Source organism: Saccostrea cucullata, unplaced genomic scaffold, assembly GCF_032062105.1.
Source record: "Saccostrea cucullata isolate Sc308-1 unplaced genomic scaffold, CSIRO_AGI_Scuc_v1 ctg843, whole genome shotgun sequence".
Classification (NCBI taxonomy): domain Eukaryota; kingdom Metazoa; phylum Mollusca; class Bivalvia; order Ostreida; family Ostreidae; genus Saccostrea; species Saccostrea cuccullata.
The window spans coordinates 25,919-51,654 of record NW_026924530.1 but is presented as its reverse complement, the minus strand read 5'-3'; the positions used below and the strand labels follow the sequence as shown (position 1 = coordinate 51,654).

Here is a 25,736-nt window from a genome sequence, read left to right as displayed (position 1 = left end):
GGTCTTAATTTGAAGCCTTTCACCGATATACTTTGACGTTTCAATATTAGTGAAAAAAATTCGAGAAGGACTTACAATGCAAAAATAAACATCAGGTAATTCATAATTAAGGTTTTCAAAAGTCATCTTTCCTTTTACATAGATATATCTGAATTGCGCCCCCCCCCCCAAAACATATAAAATAGAAACAGTCTAGCTAAATCGGTGCTACAGTTGGTGAATTGCAATGAATTGCAACCATAAGTGTTAACCAATATCAATTAAAGACACATTTATTTGTTGATGACCAAATTTCAAATAGACTTATCTAATAAATATTGACAGGGGATGGGATTGAGCATCACACTCATATTTACATAGATTTAAAATTGTATTTGATCACCACCTCTGATGTTCTGTAGATCGGTGTTGCTCTGCTTCTGTTTTGTATTGTTTTATGGACTTTTGATCTTGAATATTGTTCGATATCTCCATATATTATATAAGAGGATTATTTTCGTAGTTTTCATTGGCTGAAAGGACGTCACGTGACTTTCCTCCTTTTGTGATAACGACGCGAAAGCGCGTTGGCGGAAAATGATAACGCACGACACAGCGTTCGGTTGCACTAAACGTGACGTCATAGTATGAGAAGCCTGTTTTAAACCATTGTGACGAAATGACATCCAAGTCTGTTTAGTTAGGACTTTGTCAGTGCATTTACTTTGAGTGATTATATAATATAACTATTATGGACTTCAGTGAACGGTCAATATGTGGTTATAAGAACTCATGACTGATGACTCAGGCTCGGTCGCTATCACTTTCTTTGTCTTCGGTCAATATCAATTGCCATGAGTCCTTATAACAACATATTGACCTACAATGAAGTCCATAATTGTATAATGTTTCATACCTATTATCTTTGTATGTGATTATCTTTTTTAATAGTATCAATAATTCATTAAAATACATTAAAATACTCATTTTCACTGCATTGTATATTCCCTGTCTTATGTTTTTCCATTTTTACAATAAATTGTATTAGTAATTTTTGTGTCTTAAAATAAATATTTTGCAAGTACGTATACACTCATGTGAAAAAAAAAACTTTGTACGTTCTAAAATGACAAAGAAACGTTTTAAGAATTTAGTTTATTTATTTTCGATGCTTATGAAAGATTTTATGCTAGACACATGGATGAGTATGCATTTACTAGTTAATTCCATTAATGCATCATAAAAAGTACGAAACAGAGATATGAATCTTTTATTTGAAATGAATTATACCATGAAACAAGTCAGAGCTGACAATTAATTTGTGATTGTGTTCCAGTGTTCTGTTTTCTATGTAGCATTCTGCAAGTACCGCTCCCGGAAAGACTTACACCACTAAAATATATCGAGAGTACTCGGAAAAGAAAGTAACAAGGGAGGTCTTTATAGCTGGTAGGTGCTCAAAATAATTCTTAAAGATGTAAATTTTTATTTCTAATTTCACTATGCATCAATTTTGGTATATATCTCTCAGTATTAGAAATCTATGGATTAAAACTTTTTTTATAAACAGATGAAGCATCAACTGAGTCTTTCTATATTCGCTATAAAGGAGTGAATAATGAAAATACCACACAAATTCTCCTTCAGAAACTTTAATAAAGCTGGTTTGCTGTGGTGATGTTTCAATCATTTATAATGAAATTTTCAAGGTTAGAAAATGAACTTTTAAATCATACTCATTAAATCTGAATAACTGTTATAAAATACATATCTTTCGGTTTGTTAATAGTTTATATACCGGGTAGGTATTACGTGCATTGTAAGAGAATGAGGTTCAAGGCAGGTATTGATATAGAGAAATTTTATTTTAAGTTGTAAGGGCTTTTTGCGGGATAAGCCTCACTTAACTCAAGTGCTATTCATGCAGTGTGAGTAGATATATTTGATTCACAAAAGTTCATTTTAGTGAAGGTTGGTTAAAAATTCTGTCTTTCTGCGTTTTGTTCTGAAAAGGTTAACAATTCACCTGTTGGTGTATTTATTTAACTAATTTTGGTTTATCTGATAAAATATGTACGAAACAAACAGAATAATTAAAAACGACCAGAAACTTAACATATGAAATTTTCATGTTGTTTATACGTAAAGTAACCAAATATTATGTTTTTATTATTTATTTATTAAGGAAAAAAGGCGATGATCATAAGATGCATATGATGAACACTAGATTAACTTCTTTTATTGTTGAAAACTTATCACTGCTCTGACATACATAGGTAAAGAGTGGTAAGTTTATACTTATAGCGAGCGTCGCGAAGTTACGCTCGCAAAGAAAGCGAGCTCAATAGACAAACGTGCAAGAACAGAGGAAATTCAGAATGAAATCTGTACATAAGGGGTGTTAAGAAAGCTCGTTCCGGGATGAACAAAGTCTGACAAAATCACAAGAATGTGCTTTAGATTTATAGCAATTCATTTCTAGCAGGGAATTATAGGATTTTTCTTCCAAATAGATATATAAATGACATCTTTAGAGCACCCGAATGATAGAAATGCTGGTCATTTTGAGTGAAAATAAAGAATACTGGTAATATACTTTTTTTTCTTCCCAGCTTATCTTGCATCAGACAAGATGAGGAGTGTAGGTATAAGAACGATATATCACTTTTCAAAAGAATAGGTTTGACATTTTGAAGATTTTCACAGATTTGATAAGTTGATGAAACAAGAATATGAACAGTCTCGTTTAAAGTCATCATTTCGTAAATTCTGTGGTCGATACAATGACCTTGTCAGCAAATACAATTTATCATTGAGTCAAATGCTGACTGACGTTTTTCATACCAATTGTTAGTCCATTATTTATACACTGAATTGACGACGGATTTTTTCCGTTATTTCCTGATCATGACAACGAGCACACGGCGGGTGTGACCGGTCGGCAGGGGGTGCTTACTCCTCCATGGCACCTGATCCCACCTCTGATGTTTCGGAGGTCCGTGTTTGCTCTGCTCTTATTTTGTATATTGTTTAATGGACGTTGAGATTGAATACTGTTCGTTATCTCCATATCCTTCTCCTTGCTAAGTATTTGGAAGGATATTTTGACCTGTGTGCTTAATATTTGTCACAAATATGGGGCATCACTATTTTCTGAACAGACATCATCTGTTTCAGTACCTGCTCTTCCCGTATTGATTCAATAAAAGACAGTTAAAACCATTTCAGTAGCAAGATCACACTCTGTAAACATGAAATATAACAAATTGTATGTATCCCTTTACGTCAGACAAATTTTCCTTCGCTACAAGAGTTCCATACAAATTTCTTTATTTACACAAAGTTTAAAAGTAACATAGAATATTTTCTTCTACTCTAGAAAGTATTTCGTTGAATATTGCACAAGACTTGAAGTCTCGTTTAAGGTTAAGATCTAGTAAATGAACGATGCCTACAGATTTTTTAGATTTGAGAAATAAATTCCTTTAAAGATGCCTTTTAACATTCGCTTGGTGAAATAAGGTGTTTTGGGACATAATTTGTAGTTAATCATGATGAAAAATAATATTTTAAATAATCAATTCCAATAATAAATTCAAAAAAGCAGTCATGAATATTGGTGATTTTTCCAAACAGACAAAGAAAATGTATCTAGATTGCCTACAGTCTTTCCGAAAAAGGTAATTTGTATGGTCATGTCCTTCGCTATAAAATACATTTAATGTCAAGTTTTATATAGGTATATAGGAACTACTTTTCATGCAATTTTCAAATTGGATTTCATAAAAATGCATTATTTTCTACATAATTGTAATAGAGGCGTAAAGAAAGGACAAATGAAGTTAAAATTGATTATGACGTCATAATGGATCTAGCACAAAGAAGTTAGTCTAAAGTCATTTACAAGATCATGACCTTAACCAGATGTTCGGCTGTCTCCGAAAATTCCGATGTCACAGTCTAAACTGTGTTTTGTGTTGTTTAATATTTAAACAGGCGGATCAACGATACTGGACTGCTCTCGCCTAAAACGGCCACACCGTAAAACATAGGGTGCAAAACACAGTTTAATGTATGACGTCATCAGGACGTTACTTGGTGAGGGACAAGCAAAACTGACCCCTATAAAGAAATGAAATCGAGGCTTGTTACATAGACTTCTATATATCAATGGAAAGATAAAATTGTGAATTTTATACATATCCAACTATAATATATTCTTCAATTACTAATATGGAGTATTTGAAACATGAAACATGGGGTATTGGGTTGTTTATGCATCCGTTTTCAGTGCACCTTTGCATTTTTAGCCCCCCTGCTCAGCAAAAACAGAAAAAAAATCTGACAAAATAAGTTATGTGCATTTCACAGAACAAGTACTAAAAGTTTCTTTTATTGTGCTTTTAGGGTCGTTTTCCAGCTTTTGAAAGAGCTACATTACCTGCTACTTGATTCATGTAGTTCTGCACATGTGAAAATTATCTCCTCCCTATTAAAACGTCTCACAAAAAATTCTATAAAAATAAATGCATATTTTTTCTTTAAATATTTAGATAGGACTCCACTTTCTGCAAATAAAACAAAAACGATGCAGGAAAATAGCAGGAAAATCCCTACCCAGCATGCTTCTCTCTGGGAAAAAACCCTTGATTTTATACGAAATTGTGTTTAGCTACCTTATTAATGAAAATGTATTATTGGAAAAATGACCTATTATTGGAAAAATGACCAATCAAATTAAAGAACCAATGAAATCATTGAATAAGACTTTACTCAGGCAAAAGATGCGCAAAACCAACTTTTGGCTTATCAAATTTTACGATTATATTTCTCAAAACAAAATTTAAAAAATAAATAAGACCGAATAAATGCAACATAGCGTAGATATGAAAAACGGTGCAGTTTGGCTCACGTTTGTTTTAAAATGAAATGTTTAGTTCTAATTAAACTATTGTTTTTGATGAATGATAGTTTAACATCCAGTATAACTGTGACTACTGAATTTGTATCTGTGAATATCTTATGATTTAGTTGATATAACTTATAATTTTTTGCTTGTTAATTCTTGTTTCTTATTTCCTGTTACTGGTATATTAAGTTATAACTTAATTCTTAGTTGTAACTTCCAGGTTGCATAACTATTGAAATTGATTACGAACATAACTGGTATTTCATTTTGTCTTTAATAATAAATTCTAAGGCCAAATTTTACGAATACATCTTTTCTGCAACTATAAGTGGCCTCCAATTATCGCTAAAAATTTAATAACAAATTTAGAATAACAAGAATTAACAATAATGTCATAAGAAATAAGTCAAACACCTAGGAAGTAAGTCCATGTCCCTCCAGGGCTTTTGTAGGATACTGATTATCCTTAGTTTATTTGAAAACAGCTGAAATGGCGGTCATATTTGGAATCCTCGGAGTTGAAATTAAAAACTTTAAGAATAAATGCAGCACCAGTTTTTTCTCTGCTTATCAGTTTAAATTTTGTTATATCTTACTTGATAAAGTGAGACACTTTCGAAAAAGAAAGAATGGCATTGATTTCCAATGTCTATGAAATACCTGTTTGTAGAAAAAAATCAATACCGTAACTTGTTGTTTTTGTTTAACTTTTAAATTAGCAATTGTTTATGAATGGTCTTCTTAAATTGAAAAATTAGCTCGATTGTTTAAATAATACTTGTAGATAATAAAAAAACTTTTGTTGATGTAGTTGCTGTAGAACTTAATATTGACCTGGAGTAATGGCTATCTCAAATCTCAAGATCCACCTTCTGTTGAGACATGCAACAAAAAATTTCGTTGAAAATTGTAAAGCAAGCCAAACAGTATCGTCTTTCCTATATTTGAAAGGGGAGCAGTTAGACACAGAAAAAAGTTGATAAACACCGTATTTCCGTACACATTTTTGAGAGGAAGAATAAGAATGCAGCGGAAATCTATAAGAATTAAAGCAATACCAGGTACCGGGAATTGTTAGTTATCTATAATTGTCTTGTAAATTTCACATGCTTTCTCTATTTGAATGGGTTTTATTCAGAAATGACACTGAAATTTTGAATATATGTTGATAAACAGCAAACTGACATGAGATTTTTCTTAAATCTCTAAAAGAATACCCATCATGATTAAAACGCCTTTTTATTTTGAGATTAAACCATAATTTAGGTGTGTAAGAGTGTCTGTGAAAAAAGATTTCATGAATAAGACATTTGCTTCTATCTTTTTTATATGTTTTTACTCTTTCAAGAGAGAGGTCAAATCCTAGGTCCTGTCGTCGTCTATAAAGATGAGTTGGAGGATAGATCACTCCTTTCTTTGACATGTAAGACGACAACTGATCTATACATCTCAACGGGTACCGAAGTAAACGTGAGAGCTTTTAATATATACATAAAAATACATAATATTAACGTCTTTAATGTTGCATTCAAAAGTATGGCTATGTCCTACAAAGTATATGTCATTGGAAGAACCCAAGAAAAAGAGAAGAAAATGTTAAATGGATATAAGTATTATACAAAAATAACGAATCTTAAGGTGTAAGATTCCCTCTCTCTCTCTCTCTTTCTCTCTCTCTCTCTCTCTCTCTCTCTCTCTCTCTCTCTCTCTCTCTCTCTCTCTCTCTCTCTCTCTCTCTCTCTCTCTCTCTCTCTCTCTCTCTCTCTCTCTCTAGATTTACCAGTTTTATACACTTCGGCTTTTACCAATTTCTTTACATGTCAGCATTTCAAAAATAATATAATTACCATTAAATTTCAAAAAATATGCTGTTTATTGACACATTTACCTTTTTAGTGAAGTAGATCAAAGGACAAGGTCAGTAGGTCACGAAATCGGTAGCCATGGCAATTTACAAAATTAATGCAATAGTGCCTTCATAGTTATTTGATTTACACAGACATGCTTTTTAAAAGGATCTTCATGTTTAAACACGATTGCTTCTTAAGTACCATTTTCCACAAAACCTATGACAAAGCATTTCCATCTCGACGAGAAATACAATTAATGGCTTAGTTAGCGTAAGGCATTTTTTTTAAAGAAATTATTATTTCGTGCAGGATGTCAAATGGTGCATCAGAAAAGAAAATAACACACAGTTTGTCCCTCTTCCACTTCAACAAGATCCACTTCTTGAAAGCTTTAACAGATCAAAAGAGAAGACTTTGAAAAGTAGTGTCCTCTATCAGTTATTAAAAAGAGACGAAAATGTGGTAATTACTTGTGAGGCAAACCACTCGAACAATTGCGGATCCGGAACAATAAGGGGCAAAGTTCACTTCGATTCTCACCCATTGGAAAGGACAAGTAATTTTCTTCAAAGTAACAAGAACTTTGCAAAAAGTATGTTTATCAGTAATTATGATTGTTTTCAAACATTTAGAGAATTACTAAAACTGAGTCAGTTAAACAGCATTAACGCTCTAATATACAAATGAGACGAAAGTTATTCCCATTCTAATGCAATTCATGCATGTAGTTAATTTGTTTGATTGAAATCCCCTTTTTTCGTTTGTTATATGAAATACGTCAGGGAATAATGTGCATACGTGTTTAATTAAGACATCACAGTCAAAAGATTTCATTCACGGTAATTGTAACTGTTTAAGAAATCATTTCATTAGCAAATCGAAATGCGACTAATAAAGCAATTGTATTAAAATAAAATATTGGGACATTTTCTGCCCCTGTTTTGGAAACATTAATATAAATCGTATCAAAAATATACAGCCAAAAATTCCAAACTCAATAAAAAATCATTTGTTTACAAAATCAGTTTTGGGGTCTTCATATGATTTTCAGATGATACACGTGTCGTGTATGTTGATTCGGATCAACCATACACACTTATCTATGTTTCGGTAAGCCTGATGATTGCTAGCTTCATAATCCTCATATTAGGAGTTGTTGCTTTTTGCAAAGCAAAGAAAAGAGATGAGTATTCAACTCTAAAAATGTTTTATGTTAATTATAAGAAGGAAGTTCATAATTTTAGTGGAATAGAGATATTGCATCGTTAAACACATCCATTTATAAATGAAATTTTCTTCTTTTTTTTTCTTTTTGAAAATAGGATTTTTTAAACTAAATTTTAATTAGTAAAAAGGATCTTTGGCATAAGAAAAATAATTGATGTGGTCACATATTTTACTACTATTGTATTGATCACAAAGTATTCTTTGGCTATACTATTTTAAAAACAAACACTAGTACGAGGGTCATTCAAAAAGTTCGTAGACTTTTGTCCTAACAGTTTTATTTAACGTCATATTATATCCAAATTTGGTACACATATTTTAACAACAAATTCGAAATATTTGATTTTGAAATTGGAATGTATCTTCATATTTATACAAGTTATCAAGGATTTAAAACAGCAAAAATGGGGCCACGGAGCAACGTCAAAATTGAGTAATTTACTAATTTTCACTTCATAGTTTCATAGTTTCTATAGCCAGAACTCGAATAAATGAAGCTGGAATAAAATAAAATTCATATGTTTAAATTCAATTTTGTTGTATTACTTAAAATGCTATCAGGTAGTGTGATATATTTCTCCGTTTAAAAGATATCAGTTTCTAAATACATAAGGACTTCATTAAAAAGGGCGAAAACATGACGTTGGAGGACGTCACGGAGCAGCGAGTAGCAATAAAATTTTGTTTGCATTCGAGAAACTTCTTTAACAAACTTTTAAAAATCTGTATAAACCAGAAAATGTATGAAAAGTAAGCCAGGTATTTGTATAAAATAGAACATACAATTTTTGAGTAGTCGCGAGTTTAAATAAGATGATAGATGGTTTGCTAAGAAACAGGTTAAAGTTTAAAATCTTGTCAAAAGAGTTACGAACGTCATTAAACGTGATGTGCGCTTCAATGCTGCGAAACTAATCGAGTCCCGCAACAGGCCTAAGGAATTTGAAAACAATGACAATCTAGTTCAAGCTATTTGCACAATTGTTAGCAAACTAGGTATCAAGTGTTATGGATATGTTTTTTTATAAATGGAGAAGACGCTGCAAACTGTGTAGGATATTGAAAGGCAGAGTAATTTTGAGAAACTTTCTCGACGTTGTTTTTGACGTTACAATGTTAGATAACCGTGCTCCGTGGTAACAAAACATGTTGCTTTAAAACTTGGCTAGCACATGAGTTCATATGATTAACTTCATCAAATGCAATGAAACTTCACATATCGACAAAATAAATGTTTTTATTTTCGAAAATGTGTTGATCTATAATCTTGTAATAATATTATGACGATGAGAAACATTGTCTACGTATTTTTTGAATGACCCTCGTATATGAAACGTTGATAAATACACGTGTATCTATGAACATGTACTCGTAGTTCAGAAGTGTAAACCGATGAATATTTCTTTCATATTTTACAGTGAAATATGAAACCGGCAAAATATCGTAAGTAGTTGCGAATCCTACTTGTATATGTTTATAAAAACGCATAATGTAAACAGCTAATGAAAAACAACAATGATTTTTGTCTTATGTCTAGGTTGAAAGAAAGGAAAAGGATGTATTTGATAGAATTTTATTTCTGTGTTCAATACGTGTTGTCATAATTTCAATTCCATACAAAATCTATGTTGATTTATTCTCAGACTTTGTTAATCTCCAAAATTAATTGGAAGAAGTAGCTTTTTCATGTTTGTTATTTTTTTTTCCAGGCACAAATTTTTCCATTACTTAATCTACTACTTATCACTTAAAGAATATTGTTTTTAATGAAGAAGGGGTTTTGCTCAATAATTATGATATCCAATTTAAAAATAAATTTACAAACACAGTTAAAGAAACGGAAAAATATAAGACATTACATTAAGGACAGACGATACAAACACAAAATGGATTCCTTGATTGGTATATATTTCTGAGCCTATTTTTCTTGCAAATGATGCATCTAATGAATTTCAAAAATATTCAGAAATTGTAAACCAGCAAATGCTTACACATCAAACAGGAACAATCCAGTCTCAGACGTGCACCAGAATCAAATATCGTCTGGAGATCAAACCTATTCAAATGCTTCAGCTCATTTACGGGGGACAACTATTTACGTTTATGAATCAACTGAAGCTAGTGGAAAAGGGAATGTATATGAACCTTTAGAAGTGCATGATATTGATTAACATGTTTATGAAGAAAAAATTAAAACGTCTGAGGTTTATGAAGAGGTATAAACATGGCGAAAACTTCAGAATCTGGAAGTAGAAGATCGAGAATCAGTTCAATTGTTCTCAAATATACTGTTATACATGGTGGTTGGACTTTAGAATATTGCATATTAATCACAGGCTGATGGTGGAGTGTTGTTTTTAGTGATGTAAAGTAGCATCCAGTTGTAAATTGATTAGAAATGTTTTATTTTTCATGTTATTTCATTATCTTATCGTTTACTTCAGTTATTTATTATTGGTGCAATACACATTGCACTTCGACATTGTAATGTAAACAAATGCTGTTTATGTGTTACTAGACGATCTAGTGAGATATTGTTGAACAGACAGTAAGGGACAGTTATATTAAGATGTTATATGTCAGTTTTTTTATCATTATCTAACATAGTACGACTGTAAATTACTTACTTATTTCAGTATTATCATATGTGTTGTAAATTGGGCGCTTGTCATCTTTCTTACGAAGAAAATAGTCATGTGACATATACATTGTTGTTTTACAATTGATATGATCTAAATAACACTGTCCGTGTCATGAAATATTCATAATTGGTAGTTAAATGTTATTTTATTGCAGTATTGTCATTTAATTATGTTTTATTTGACGAAATGTTTTGGAACTTGAATGTGTAGCCTAATACTTATGTGTTTGCATTATTGTTCGGTATTATTACGCCATGGATTGTGTGTGTCCGTTTTATTACAGATTGCTTGTTAAACTTATTTTATTATGTATGTCGAATAGAATTTATAGCTCCTACCTTACGTGTAGAAAGGACATTTTCAGCTACATTATTTTCTTTGTTTTACACAAAATGTATGTAAAGTAGTTCTAAAAGGCTCCAGAAAGGACAATTATTCATTGGTTGTTGTGATCAAGTGACCATTTTAGAAGGTTATATATACGAGCAGCAAAGACCAGTCTCATCACAACGATCACATCGATCAGATCATGATACGTCCTCAACATCACTGACTTAAGAAATGAATGTAATAATTTTTTCTTTGATCGATGTATCAAAGAAAAATTTGGACGGAAAACTTTTTCATCAATGCGCGTAGTTTTCCGTCCAAATTTTTCTTTGATACATCGATCAAAGAAAAAATTATTACATTCATTTCTTATCATTTAATTATGATTTTAAATTATTAAAATGAAAGTTTCTTTCAATTTTCTATTAAATTTATGTATCAAAAACAGTGCACACGAATACATCACCATAACGTTAACGTTGCTGAAAATTCAAAATGGCTCTAACCATGCTAACGAAAAACGTTTTCAAATATTGTCGTGTGATTACCAACAGTCACCAAAATAATTTACAGTTCTTTAACACAAAAAATACCTGTTGTGTTATCTTCCCCGGTAAGTTATCTAAGTTCGTAAATGTAAAGGGAAGCTACTCAAATATCCTAACAGTTCTACGTCACATAAATTTTGGATTTCATTTGCGCATCTTTTCATTTGAATTTCAAACCGAATATATAACAAGTTTGGCTTTCCAGAAAGCCTGAAATGTCATCTCTTTGGTATCAATAATGTCAAAGAAATAAAACAGAAAGGGAAATATTTTAATGCAATGAATATATGGATTATTACATCTGAAGTTCCCAAATGACTTATTCAGCAAACTCCACAGTAAAGTACGCAGTTTCTTTTGGCCGCAGTATATATATATGGAAAGCATGGACGTCTGCGAGAGCACCCAAGGCGATTTTTGGTGAAAGTTCATTCTAGCGGTCTTTGTGCTTCTGTGTGTTTACAATTTACTTAAATTCAAATACTTTCCATGAACTTTATTTTCTTAACACAATACGAATTATCAACAATAATTATCATTCATTTAAAAGCAGCTAATCATTAAAGTTTGACGGGAATTAATTTAATAAATCCAACTACAGACTAAAAAATTAACATAGAATTAGCGTTGACCACTCTTCTTTCATTTTTTGCAGAATCTAATTGTAAGCTTGTTCTTTTGTGTGAGAACCAGTTTTCCCTCCGCGTCAACAAGTCTATATATATAGAAATCACTTCATAAAAAAAACTTTGTCAATTCTGCTTGTGTGACTTACCAATTTAATAAGGCATATAGTATTGAGGATCAATATATATACGACACACCGAAACTATAGATATTTTCAAGCATCGCAGTTCTTTTCTAAATTTTCTTTGGCTTTCAAATAGGCCGAAACCAAAAGTAGATAACACTCTCTTAAGCTGGTTCTTCTAAAAGAATACCAGTTTACAGGCTACTTGGAACTCTGTAAAACATCGAGGACTCCCGAAAGATTAATGGAGGCTTGCACTAGGACTTCACTTCCGGCATACAATCTTAATGTGTCATCTCCCGAGGGAGATGACAAATACGTATCATAACCTGTCAATGCTGTAATACCTGAAAGAGTCTGCTGCCGATAGTTCAAGATTAAAGAATTCCATCCTCAATTCATGCAGTGTCGTTTTTCTCGATCACTCGTTTCCCACGATATAACAGATTTTCGGTTTTCCCCGCTTTGGTAGCATAATAAAACATTTTTTCAGAGTTCTATTGTTTCATACCAGATATCTCAAAGTCAAACATTTAAGAAAAGTATGTCGATTAAACGATTTCTTCCCTTCTTTCCCGTAACTGTATTGTCGTCATGCAGACGATTTTAATTTGTTTAGCAAAGGGGGATAATTCAAAATGAAACGAAAGTAGAAAGTAAGTCAGGAACCTAACGGACATGTTCCGAAATTCAGGAAAATATTTATTAAAGCAAAGGTATTTAATTATTCCTTCAAAAAGTAACCTGGAAGCGGGGAATATACATGTACCGACTGTCAAATAGTTCCGGCTGCTTAGTGCAACCGAACTCTTGATTTTAATGATGCAGTTATCAAAAGAATTTTTTATCCAATCAGAATCAAGTATTTTATAGAAATTAAATGATTGTAAATTACTAGTGACTTAGATATGAGAAAATAATGTAAACTATACAAATTAAGTAGCGTATAATTTCTCCACCACACGGACACCGCAAATCGCTGTATTTTATTAGGCCAGAGATGTTAAGCTAGGACTTTATATACTCATAGATGTACTGACTGCTTTGTTGTATTTCATTGAACTTTGAAGTCTTTATTAAATAAAATATTTGAAACGAGAAATGGAACTTGGTTATGACTTACAGGAATGTGAAGTGAATTATCAAGGGTGTTAAATACATGCGATGGGCTGAGGGTGGTCCCCCCCCCCTTTTATATGTGGACGGATGTCTTGAGTAGTCCTGATAAAATTCAATTAACTGAATTTACACGGGATGGAAACACTGTAAGCTGACTGGCATTTGACAGGGTGCTGAAGAAGCTTACAATACTTTATGAAAGCGAGAGACCAATTAGTAGACGCTTTTCGCAGCATAAATTAAAAATACTAGTATATACTTCTGTGTTATTTACAAAAAAAACCCACATTTATCAAATACATTTTTTATTTCCTAATTGCTTTAATCTGTGTTTAAACTTTAAAATTAACACCTATATTTTATTTATTCTGATGTTATTCTCATACTTTGTATAATTATGATATTTTGATATTCAGATTTTTTTAACCTAGAAACTGTATATATATATATTGAACCTAGTTTGTCATATCTTATGAAAATCTTAAGACAATTAGATGCATATCTTAAGTCGAAAGTGAAACTTGCTACAGGATATATTTCGGCTAAAAACCAAAGGATATTTCAGATAAACGGTTTTCAGAGAAAGAACAATTCTTTGGACTATGTCAGGCCAGAAGGAAAAATGACCCCCACAAAAAAATATAATTTGCCAATACTTAACGATAAAAAAAACCTAAAATGTACCTACTTTATGTTTTTCCACTTTATTCGTTTCAAAGCATTTTTTCTTTGTTTGCGTCCCCTTTCAACTGAAATTGCCACCCCCTCTAAATGCTTCTTAAGACCATGTATGTACACGTATGTAAAATTCATACATCATATATAACTCTTTTCAAAATTGTTATACCCCCCGCTTGAAAAGCGGGAGGGTATATAGTAATCGTTAATTCTGTCCGTTCGTCCGTCTGTACGTATGTCCGTCCGTCCGTCTGTTACGCTTTGGGGTACCCATCTCTTATCCGCAACTCCTCTCATACCACTGAATGAAATTTGATGAAACTTTCAAAGAATCTTTATTACATATTGCCATTGTGCACCTCCTATTTTACTTTTTGATACACATATTTTGAGTTTCTCGGCCACAGCAAAACATAGACTTTGTCATAATAACTATATGGAGGCGGGGATATCATTTAGTGAGCTCATCGCTCACAATACCTCTAGTTTCATTTAAATTCCATTCCGCGCAAGAATATCACAAACACTATGTCCAAGCATAGCAAAATTTTTAAAATGGCTAACGTTATTTCAGATCCTGTGTTCGTTCAAAATACATGTAGTTTATTTATTAATTGGTTACGTAATATCTTTTTGATAAATAAAAGTGCGAAACATATGCATTTTTATGGATTAGATACGTCCATGAAAGTAAAGAAAAATTCGAACTTCTGAGTAGCTACCCTGCATGTTTTAGACGTTTTACTTTATTTTACTTAGTAACATGGTGTTTATTTATTTATTTTTTTTTTTTAATTTTTTTTTTTTTGTTTTTTTTTTTTTTAGAGATTAGAAAGTAAATATTTTATTCAGTCGTATAAAATTAGAGGAATATCAAATAATTTTTTCATGGGGTATCCCTCATTAATCTACAAGTATGTTTAATGTGTATGAAAATCATGTTGTAACATTTGATTCTGTATGTACATGCCTTCTTCATTCATTCTTAATAGTTTTAAAATCGTAATATTTTGATTGGAAATTGTTCTTTCATTTCCTCTCTTCATCTGTGAGCATTGTTATTTTGTTCTAGAAGTTAAAGAGATTTAAAGACACCTTCATTGAATTTTATGAACGAACTTTGAACACAATTTGGTGTTTCAAAATAATTCATTGCTATCATCATTCATTTATTGCAAAGGTTCAGATACTCTAGTAACTAAAATTTTTTTAAAAAATCACATAACTTTCGTTAGCAACTACTATTTTCTGAGCAAGAAGACATTTAGGCAAATCTCATTCAATATTTTTTTTAATGAAATTAATTCTTTAATTTTATGACCCAACTCCCAACACACAAAAATACATTAAAAATGACTCAATAAAATGTTGTTTTTTTTTTTGGGGGGGGGGGGGGCATATCTGCAAAATTAACAAAAGGCAACTAAACTTCGTGCCAACATATTTAAAAAAAAACATGTGAAATTGAAGAATGGAATTAGTCTTAAGATTTGTCTTAATATTTCTTATTATACTTAAAATAGTTTTGTGAAACAGCAGTGTGAAATCTTATGATTGTCTTAAGTCAGATCTTAAGATGATCGTTAGATCTATCTTAGGACAAATCTTACGAAAGTTTTGTGAAACCCAGCCCAGGCTCATTAGTCTTTTTTTTCGTTTTTGGCTTGATTCGAAGTAAAAGATTTTTTTCCACAAAATACGTCACTCAAACTAATGGGATACAGAAAATTACATTACATGCCTTAAAAAGCATTGCGATACACATGATTTTTGAAATGCATGTATTCGATTGATTTAAGCAAATCACCTTGTATTTTAGCAAGTCAATTTCCTATTTAAATTTGCATGCAAACACAAAAGTTCATTCATAGTGTCATATATTTAGTAAAGTTTTAAAGTCTTTGATTTAAGAAATGTTTATTTAAAGATTATTTTACCTTGTATTTTTAAATTCTAGGAGGGCTGATTTCAAATGGGTATTTTAATATGATATGAATATGAATCTAAGAAAAAGAAAGGGTAAAAGAAAATAAAATTCTGGAAAAGTTTGTTTCTTGCACGTTTCAGTAACTTTTCAGTCATATTAATACCCCATCACTTACCGATTAACGGTTGCATTTAGGCCTATTCTCTGCACTCAAGGTAATTAAGTATTGAGGTATCTTTTTTCGTGCGAGATTTCTATTGATCACACGGGACGTGAGTTTCTGCAGTCTCGTCCGAAAAACCCTTTTACATTTAAGCAAATGAGTCAAATGAGCGATTTCTATTCTGAACACAAATAACAATTAGTGGAAAGATATAAATTCACCATGTAAAGAGGGACAATAAGAAAGGCTAGTTTTTATATTGTAAAGTATTTTCCTTTTTTAAATAGATTTTTTTCATTGAAACATATGTAGAGGTAACAAACAGCATTCAAGATTAAAAGTCCACTAAACAATACAAAAAAGGAGCAGAGCAAACACGGACCTCCAAAACATCAGAGGTGGGATCAGGTGCCATTGAGAAGTGACCCCTGCCGATCGGTCACACCTGCCATGTGCTCCTTGTCATGATCGGGAAATAACGGAAAAATGAGATTGTATTTTTTTTTCCTTATTATTTATCTTTTTTATTTCTAGGTCACATGGGCCACAAGCTGGCTCCTGTGAGCTTTTCGTATCTAAATTCGTCTATCGGTTTCCTTGATAATCCTGTCGTGTACATTCATCATTAAATTTCCAAATCCACTTCTAATTATTTGTGATTTAATGAAAAATTATGCGAAATTCAAACTTGATCTGTAACTCATCAAGATACACTCACATACCAAAATTCAGCTCATTATCTGCAAGCGTTTAGAAAAAAGTGCGGAAAACCAAGTGGGACAGACTGGCAGACAGACGGGGACAGACAGACAGACGGACGGACAGACGCAGAGGAAACCTATAGTCCCCTCCGGTTTCACAGGTAAGGGACTAAAAACATGTGAGCAATTGTCCCATAAGCCCCTTGTTTGCTTGTAATTTTAATTCTCTAATGTTTTCTTATCTTTCATTTTTCAATCATTTGTTGTAACACACGTTATATTTTACGTTCTAAAAATTCAGTTGTGTGGCTGAATCATACCTTTTTTTTGTAAATATGCTTACTTCATCATGTTAATGACATTTTTTTAATGAGTTTTATTCTTCAAATCTATTTTTTCGTTTAAGTCAATTGAAACGCGTTCAGCAGAGCCAATATCAAGCATTGGAAGACATGAAAAAAATTTCAAACAACACTTACTGTAGCAATTCGTAATACATGTAGATTGAACTATTCAAAAGAACAAATTTTTAAATGCATTTTTAGATTATGTCCTTACCGTAAAACAATTAGTTAAAAGCACAGGCATTTACTTAAAATATATGCTAGTCAATTGTTCAATTGGATTTGATCATGAAATCGTTTTTGGCTGGTCAGTTTTCCAATCTGACCACAGTAAATAAGAGGTACGTTCAGGTTTAAGAAATATATATGTACTTCCGTTCACGTTATACTTTGTCGAAAACGTATTGTTAAATTTTGGTATTTTTGCTATTTTTCTGTAGAAAATTAGATTTTTAATGTGTTTTGTTCACATCATATTCAGGGCAAAAAGCCATATCTGCAGAAAGTGACCAACTGTTAATCTAATTTGGCCTTGTGGCTTGAATTGCTAATTTTAACAATTTTTTTACCATCATTTTCTTCTGAGTACTGAATTAATTCAGGTTCTTTTAATGTTTAGTCATTTAAACCAGCGCTAAAAATAGTAATTGTTGTCAAGAAACCAGTCACTTCTTTGTTACGAACAAAAGATTGATTGATTTATGTTGTTTAACGTCCCTCTCGAGAATTTTTCACTCATATGGAGACGTTACCTGTTCCGGTGAAGGGCTTCAAATTAGACCTTACTCGGCATTCAGGACCATTGAGCAGTGAGGGTACTTTATCGTGCCAACTCCTACCGTGACACGAGACCTACGTTTTTAAAGTCATATCCGACATACCCGTGCCGAGCGCTTGGCGAAGGAACAGTCATTCCCTATGTTTACGTCTTAGGTATGACGCGGCATCGCGAACGAGAAACGAACACGGGCCTCCCGATCACGAAGCGAAACCAACAAAAGAAATGAAATAGAATAACGCCTTTTGAATCATAAAATTACAAATTACGTAATGTATTGTGCATTGTAGAATTGGAAAAGAATTAAGATTTTTCTTAGCGTATCTTTATATCACTTACGTATATCAGCATGTTAGCAAAAAAAAGGATCGTAAACTTTTTATATTATAAATAAGACATTTATGAAAATATTTAAAAAGAAATTTGTTTGCATCAATAAATTTTGGTTTAGGTCAAAAGTTTTTTATCCAATGCCCTTTTATTTTCAAGACTTCAAAATACTTGAAATACTTAAAAATGTTTATAGAATAATTACATTATTTGTAAATTGGTTAGCAATAACTATATTGTAGAGAAATGAAAAAAGCATTCTAAGTTCACTTCTGAGGGTATTTAGATTCTGAATCTTTAATAAATTTAATTAACTTAGGAAGTAATTCTACTGATTATATATCCGCCTATTTCCTGCAGAACCAGGCACAAAGTTGTCCCAGATCTATTGATATTTAAAGTCAATGACATTATATTATGACTAAAGTTCAAAGACTTTTAAGTTGATTTGATATTTCTTTTTGCTTCCTTATTTTACTTTTTCAATTTTCAATAGGTATCATTTAGCAACATATTTTTCAGTCATGTATTTGCTAGCAGCATCTTTGCTTTGTACCTTTGGATTTTTTTCATTGGAAGCATATGAGCAAAACTGTAAGAAATCAGTTTCGTATTTATGTTCAAATTATTAAGTTTAAAGGTACATGGACACAGATTTGAAGTTATTATTTTCTCTATAATATTATGACATATATTTTAATAGCATTTCACACAAAAATTAATTAAAAATCTTATTTCATGTAAAAAATATTAAAATTTCAATTTTTTTTGCGGATTTGATTGACACATCCTTGCACTTTCACAAATTTTAACGTCATTTTTAATTCTTAATCCTTAGGAAAAGTGGCAATCTTGTTTTGTATAAATAAAAAATATTAATACTATAATCCAGAAAATTCAGAGTAGACATGTTCGAAAGCAAAACAAACACACAATATATTGTCAGTCCGTGCAGTTTTGGTAAGCAGACTGTGACGACTGACACACCCGGTGAATTGTAAACATAAACAATAACAGAACTCGTGCCCTGCTTACAAAAACTGTGTACATAACACGAGTGTGCTCGATTTGGTAAACACTGTACGCAACTCTTAGTTCGGAATGACGATACTTGTGAAGGAGTTTTGCTTTCTAACATTTCTACTCTGAATAAAATTATGTTTCTGGATAAAAGTTTTAATATTTCTCATTAATACACAACAAAATTGGCACTTTTCCTAAGGATTAAGAATAAGATTAAAATTTGTGAAAGTGCAAGGATGTGTAAATCAAACCCGCCAAAAAATTTGAAGTTTTAATAACTTTTAAATGAAATGATATTTTTAGTAAATTTTTTGTGTGAAATGCTATTAAAATATATACAGTACGTCGTAATATTATAGAGAAAATATTGACTTCAAATCTGTGTCCAAGTACCTTTAAGTAAATTTCATATAATCTTCACCTTAATTTTTCCCCTTTAAATTCAAGGATTAAATAACAATGTAATATCATGTCTTTAAAGATGAATACTGACAGTTTTTAGAAGTAATTCCGTTATCATATGGGTTAAAAAATTATATTTAAAATTAAACAAAACAATACACTCTTTAATTTCTTTTAGATTTCATATCTTTTGAAGATCCATTGTTAGGCATTTATTACCCGAATGATATTGTACAGTGTAATGCTCGTCAATGGTTTTCAAGTCCAGCAAATGTTTCAAGTACAAACATTGTCATCCGACAAATCTTGAGAAATAACACGAAAGTCATTCTTGTAACGTGTCCATTTAGGAGTGATCAGATTAGTGCCGAATGTAAAGCTATTTTTTCTGCAAATGGATGCAAAGACCGTGTAAATATATCATGTTCTGTTGAAACGAATTAAACGGAGACAGAAAGAACATTAGGAATCTCTTTAACAGGTTTCTAATTTATCATCACGGGTAATATTTTTTTAATATGTAACAGTAAAAAATACATCTAAAATAATTTTGAAAGTATTTACCTGTAAATGTAGGCACAAGTTTCTACAGAATTCTTATAAAATGTTGGGTTTTTTTATTTCTTACAGGAAAACCTTCGAGACTAGTATCCTTCCGCACACGTTATCAAGGCGTTGAGAATGCTAGCGTCTTGCAGAAATTTCCCCCGGGAACTCTCATCGAGATAATATGTGAAGGGGAAGTTCCTATGAGAAATGGAAAAGTCTTCCAGGTAAAGCGAGAGAAATGCATTTTGACCACGAAGCTCATTTTTTGTCTTAAGAAAAGCTTAAAAGCAAATCGCTCTTTGTTTTTTTTGACACGAATTGAGTCAGCACAATTTAAATTCAATAGCACACAACAAGCAGAAAGAAACAATACCTGTAATTATGTGCATGCCATTTTATTCAAAATGCATGTAATTTCTTATGCTTTCATGAAGAATATAGCGCTTTGTCAACACAACGACTACCACAATTCTGAAACATTTCATCTTCAAGAGCCAGCAATGTACAGGACACAGGAGATTTCGGACTATGGATGCATCGGTAACCAAACAATATCGGCGTTCATTTACCTAGACGAGACTCAGCTCAAAACAGTAGTCAGTTGTGAAACAGGGTATCTCGCCACTTTTCCAAAATGTGGTAATGGAAGCTATCGAAAGACAATAACACTTCAGGCACAAGAAGGTAGGGGCGATTATTCATGTTTTTAATGTAGAGGTGCGTCGACATTCTGTAAGGTTAGAGCTAAACATTGGATATGTGTTGGGATTTTAGACCCTTCAAGATTTTGTTAATTTCTTTGGTATTGTTTTTTCTTTTAACATTTATTAGTCTTCGATGACTTTATCTTTTGCATTTCATAATAAATGCATCCTACAATTTTTTAAATGACATTTTACATTATGGTTTACTTTTTGCAAGAGTTAAACAGTATCCATGGTCCATTTGTTATGACTAAAGATGTTATAGGACACAGATCCCTCCTCTCAATAACGTGCTACACGACGACTGGAACATTCCATGCAGAAACTTCTAAGGTTCTGACATATTCTATACTGTATATGTACTTTAAAAGCAAGCTTCATATTTTAGAGTGCACCAAAAATTTTGAAAAATTATTTTAAGCGATTTAATTTTTCAGCATATTAGGTGGTGCATAAGAACAGTAAAAGACAAACACTTTAAAATCCTTCCTTTGCAAGAGGAACCGAATGAGGAAATATTCAAGACATCTTTTGGAATAAATTCAAGAGCAGTGTTCTTTATCAATTGTCAAAAAACGTTAAAAATGTAGAAATCGTCTGCCAAACCAATTTTTCAAGTGAGTGTGGATCTGGAACCATTACAGGAAAGGTTTTCCTAAACAATGACACACACGATTACAATTGTAAGTTTTATTATACTTTTTGTGTAACTGCTTCTTTTATGATAAATACCACGTGCATTTTTATTATAAAAACATACAACTAAAAACCTTCTTTTCATCTATATCAAAGGGAAAGTTAGCTCAATTCGAAGTTCAACACAATTTTTTTTGGAATTGTTGGAATGGTTATAGGGGGAACACTAATCTTTTTGACAGTTTTGATTTTTGTGAAAATCTGGAACAAGGGCGGTAACAGGGATAATTTTTTTTTCAATAACTAGCTATATCTCTATGGTAACTGTAGTGAGTTAAGTTGAACAATTAAAATGTTCTGCTTTTCTGCTTTAATTATAATTATGTAATTTTCAAAGTAAACTGCTAGTTTTACTTATATGTTTCCTGAGGTTTATAAATATCTTCTGATAACAATAATATCAGCATTTTAAACTCATTTATGCCTCCTCTTTTCCCAAAATGCCATGAAAAAGGACAAAAGACAAATGTATATTGAAGTTGAATTTTTATTGATCAAAATAAAGGTTTTGATCAATAAACAAAATTGTAGTTAATATAAGCATCAAAGGTTACCAACAAAATGGACAGTTGTTCTTTACACCTATAAAATATTTCTTACATACATGTATAATAATAACAGAACACAAACTCTATATTAACTACTGTTTGCCGAAAACAATTGTAAAACATGTATATACAGTTTTCTTCATACAAAACAAAATCCAGAATTTAACATGTAAATAAAGAGAGTATACAATGTATAGTTTGAATGTTATAAAATTGGCAAAGGTGGGGTCAATTATCCTGACCACACTCTAAAGTGGTTCAGGGGAGGAGGGAGGGTAAATAAAAAACTGGTTAAAATGATCCCAAAAAATCTTTGTTTTCCTCCAGGCTAAGTCTAGTACAAAAGGGACGCTATCTCTTAGCCAATGAAATCCAAGGAAAGTTGAGAGGCTACATACGGGTTACTGATTAAACAAAATATGAGGCTCACCAAGGGTGAGAAATGTAAATCATGGAAATTCGTTGTCATAAAATAATTTATTTACATAAATTGCATTTATGCCTCCTCTTTTCCCAAAATGCCATGAAAAAGGACAAAAGACAAATGTATATTGAAGTTGAATTTTTATTGATCAAAATAAAGGTTTTGATCAATAAACAAAATTGTAGTTAATATAAGCATCAAAGGTTACCAACAAAATGGACAGTTGTTCTTTACACCTATAAAATATTTCTTACATACATGTATAATAATAACAGAACACAAACTCTATATTAACTACTGTTTGCCGAAAACAATTGTAAAACATGTATATACAGTTTTCTTCATACAAAACAAAATCCAGAATTTAACATGTAAATAAAGAGAGTATACAATGTATAGTTTGAATGTTATAAAATTGGCAAAGGTGGGGTCAATTATCCACAGTTGAGAAGATCATGTTCAAAATGATCTTTGAAACGACCCCAACCTTGCATATACGTTTACAGAAATGTATACAGAGGACTGTCCCGCGTAAGTAAACAATATCATGAGATACAACACGTTATATATCCATATATACCATATATATTTCAAACAACTATATTGAAAGTTCATACAAGTATACATCTTCACATGTAAAATTTTAAGAATCAGTGAAACACTTCAATAGTCTGCAAGATAAAGAACTATGTAAGTTTTTACAGACATACATTTACATTACATTTGTAAAATATCACAAATTCAAAATAATTCAAGTTCTAAGCTAAATGATTGGTTAACATTTTAGAGATATACAAATGAATTTATAATCTATAGTGATATATATTGTTTAGAGCCAAGGAAGATCCACAATGTGTTAATTCAATAAAACCAAGCTCAAAAGAATCTGAGATTTCTACAAGAAATACACATCAGCAACAGTTACTTGAAGAAATGATGATGCCGACAGAAAATTCAGGTGAACTAACCAATGACAGAATGCAATGTGAATCCATGTACTCACACTTTAATGCTGATATCTACGAATTGGTCAATAAAAGCAAAACGGAAGATCACATCTATGAAAAACAAGATGTGATACTCAAGGAGGAACCTGTATATAAGCAAGCGAGCAATGCTCTCTGACTTCAAGAACTAAAGATATGAGAAAATCGCGACAAAATTGTCCTTCCCTCTGCCTGCTCTTATAAACACAAATTTATAAGAAAATATTCAATACGATGAAATATTCCGGAATTATTTCAATAAACTTTTGTAATTTTCAAACATTTAAGCTAGATTGGATAATTTAAAAATTTTCATACATTGGGGAAGAAATATGACTATTTTCTATTCCATATGAATAAAAGTTCTGCTCATATACGAGGGCTGTTCGAAAATTATTGAGACATTGTGTATATGTTGCTTTCTAATGAGCGTCTTTCGGTGAAAATTTGCATATAAATTTGATATGCACTACGAATTAATAAAAGCAAAAAATATTTTACAAAATTTAAATATTTTCTGTACAGTGGTATATAAATGCGTCAATGATAGCGGTACCCGGAGCAGTCACGAAATCACGTGCTGAAAATATGTAACACCAACGTTCTAACTCTCCGTGGACCCATAGTAAGAGCGAAAATAATTCAGTTTATGTGTAAAATTTTTCAGCTTTATTTCAAAATCATGTTGTGCAACTTTGTTAGAATTTCGATCAGAAATACAGAAGACATTAAAAAATTAAGCGCGGTAGAGAAATCTGCTAACAACGAAAAAACTTGATTTTGACCTCAAGGGCGGAGCAGCCAGCATACCTAAAATTTTGTATACCGCTATGTAGAACTCTTTTCCAGACTGAACGACCTGCTGAAACAATAAAAAGGAGGGAAAAATGTGGTAGAGTTTGTTTCTTCATTTGTATACATTTATTCTACACAGTTAATTCATCCAGAGTAAAATCAAAATCTCCGGACGACCATCAGTTATTACATTTGGTATTAATATCGTTACGGTATTATTATCTTTGACACGCGTTGCAGAAATCGGGACTACATGATTCTAAGTCATCCTTACCCACGAATGAAAATTTTACACTGGGGTAGCAACAGCAAACATGCATTTTTAAAAAATAGTTTAAAAAGAGATTGTTTGATTTTTGTAATGTTATATGTTATAACAAAGAAGAAAAAGTATTAACCGCTTCCCGAACGTTTTACATGCGAAACCATCTCCCGCTGACGTGACGTTAAATGACGCAGCGATACTGCTCCGGGTCGATAGACATATGCATGTTAATAATTTCACCGAAACTTATCCTATTATCATAGGAATTAGAAATTTTGCATAAATGCTTTATTCGTTCTTTATAAAATGTTGATGAATTTTCATGAAAATATCTCCGTCCTTTATGGAGTAAATGTTATTGTCTCAATAATTTCCGAACAACCCTCGTATTTTACGAACTATGTATTGAATATTTATATTATTTATCACATTTCTACTAGGTAAGCTCAGTTGTATCTTATACTGAGTTGCAGGCCTTTAATTCAGTCAAAAATGATTTAATGTGTTTTCGAAGAGTAACTCCCAATACACAGAGAAATAGAAGACAGTCGACCGTGATTAAATTCCCTTCCAAAGAATGCTTTCGTATATTCAAATAGAGACAAACACTTGGGTTATGTGTAGAGTTAAGGTTGGAGACTTATAATGCAAACATAGTACTTTACTGATTAATAATTAAAGTTTGTAAAAATGATCTTTTACATCATCCTTTTACATAGATATACGTGAATTGCGTCCCCCTGAAACATTATAAAATAGAAACAGTCTAGAAAAATGGACACCACAGTGGGTGAATTGCACACCATGAGTGTTATTTTTTCAATAATCAGCTAGAGATATATTTATTTCTGATGAACATTCAAAAGAAATAATATAATAAAATAATGCTGGAAAAGTGGTTTTTAATATTACACTCGTATTTATGTAAGTTTAAAATTTCATATCTTGTAGATCTTTTTTGAATAGTATCCATATTTCATTAAAGTTCATTATAATGCACATTTTCATTGCATTCTTAATACCCTCTCTTTTTTATTTCAATTTTTACAAAATATTCTATAAGTATTT

The 25,736-nt window shown here is 31.6% G+C and overlaps 1 protein-coding gene across 1 annotated transcript; it reads left to right on the top strand.

Moving 5' to 3' along the window:
* The first annotated feature begins 20,570 nt into the window (after window positions 1–20,570).
* LOC134266654 (uncharacterized) lies at window positions 20,571–21,876 on the top strand. The gene is made up of 4 exons (XM_062748872.1): window positions 20,571–20,934; window positions 21,172–21,287; window positions 21,392–21,637; window positions 21,747–21,876. The coding sequence occupies exons 1-3, from the start codon at window positions 20,655–20,657 to the stop codon at window positions 21,542–21,544; spliced, it is 549 nt and encodes a 182-aa protein (XP_062604856.1). The 5' UTR covers window positions 20,571–20,654; the 3' UTR covers window positions 21,545–21,637; window positions 21,747–21,876.
* The last annotated feature ends 3,860 nt before the right edge of the window (window positions 21,877–25,736 follow it).

What these genes read in the sequence shown, in the direction of transcription:
- LOC134266654 (XM_062748872.1), top strand. Translation starts at nt 20,655, where the DNA reads ATGCATGTAATTTCTTATGCTTTCATGAAGAATATAGCGCTTTGTCAA. An exon ending in AACACTTCAGGCACAAGAAG is followed by an intron (nt 20,935 to 21,171) that starts GTAGGGGCGATT and finishes ACTTTTTGCAAG; the next exon opens with AGTTAAACAGTATCCATGGT. An exon ending in TCCATGCAGAAACTTCTAAG is followed by an intron (nt 21,288 to 21,391) that starts GTTCTGACATAT and finishes TTAATTTTTCAG; the next exon opens with CATATTAGGTGGTGCATAAG.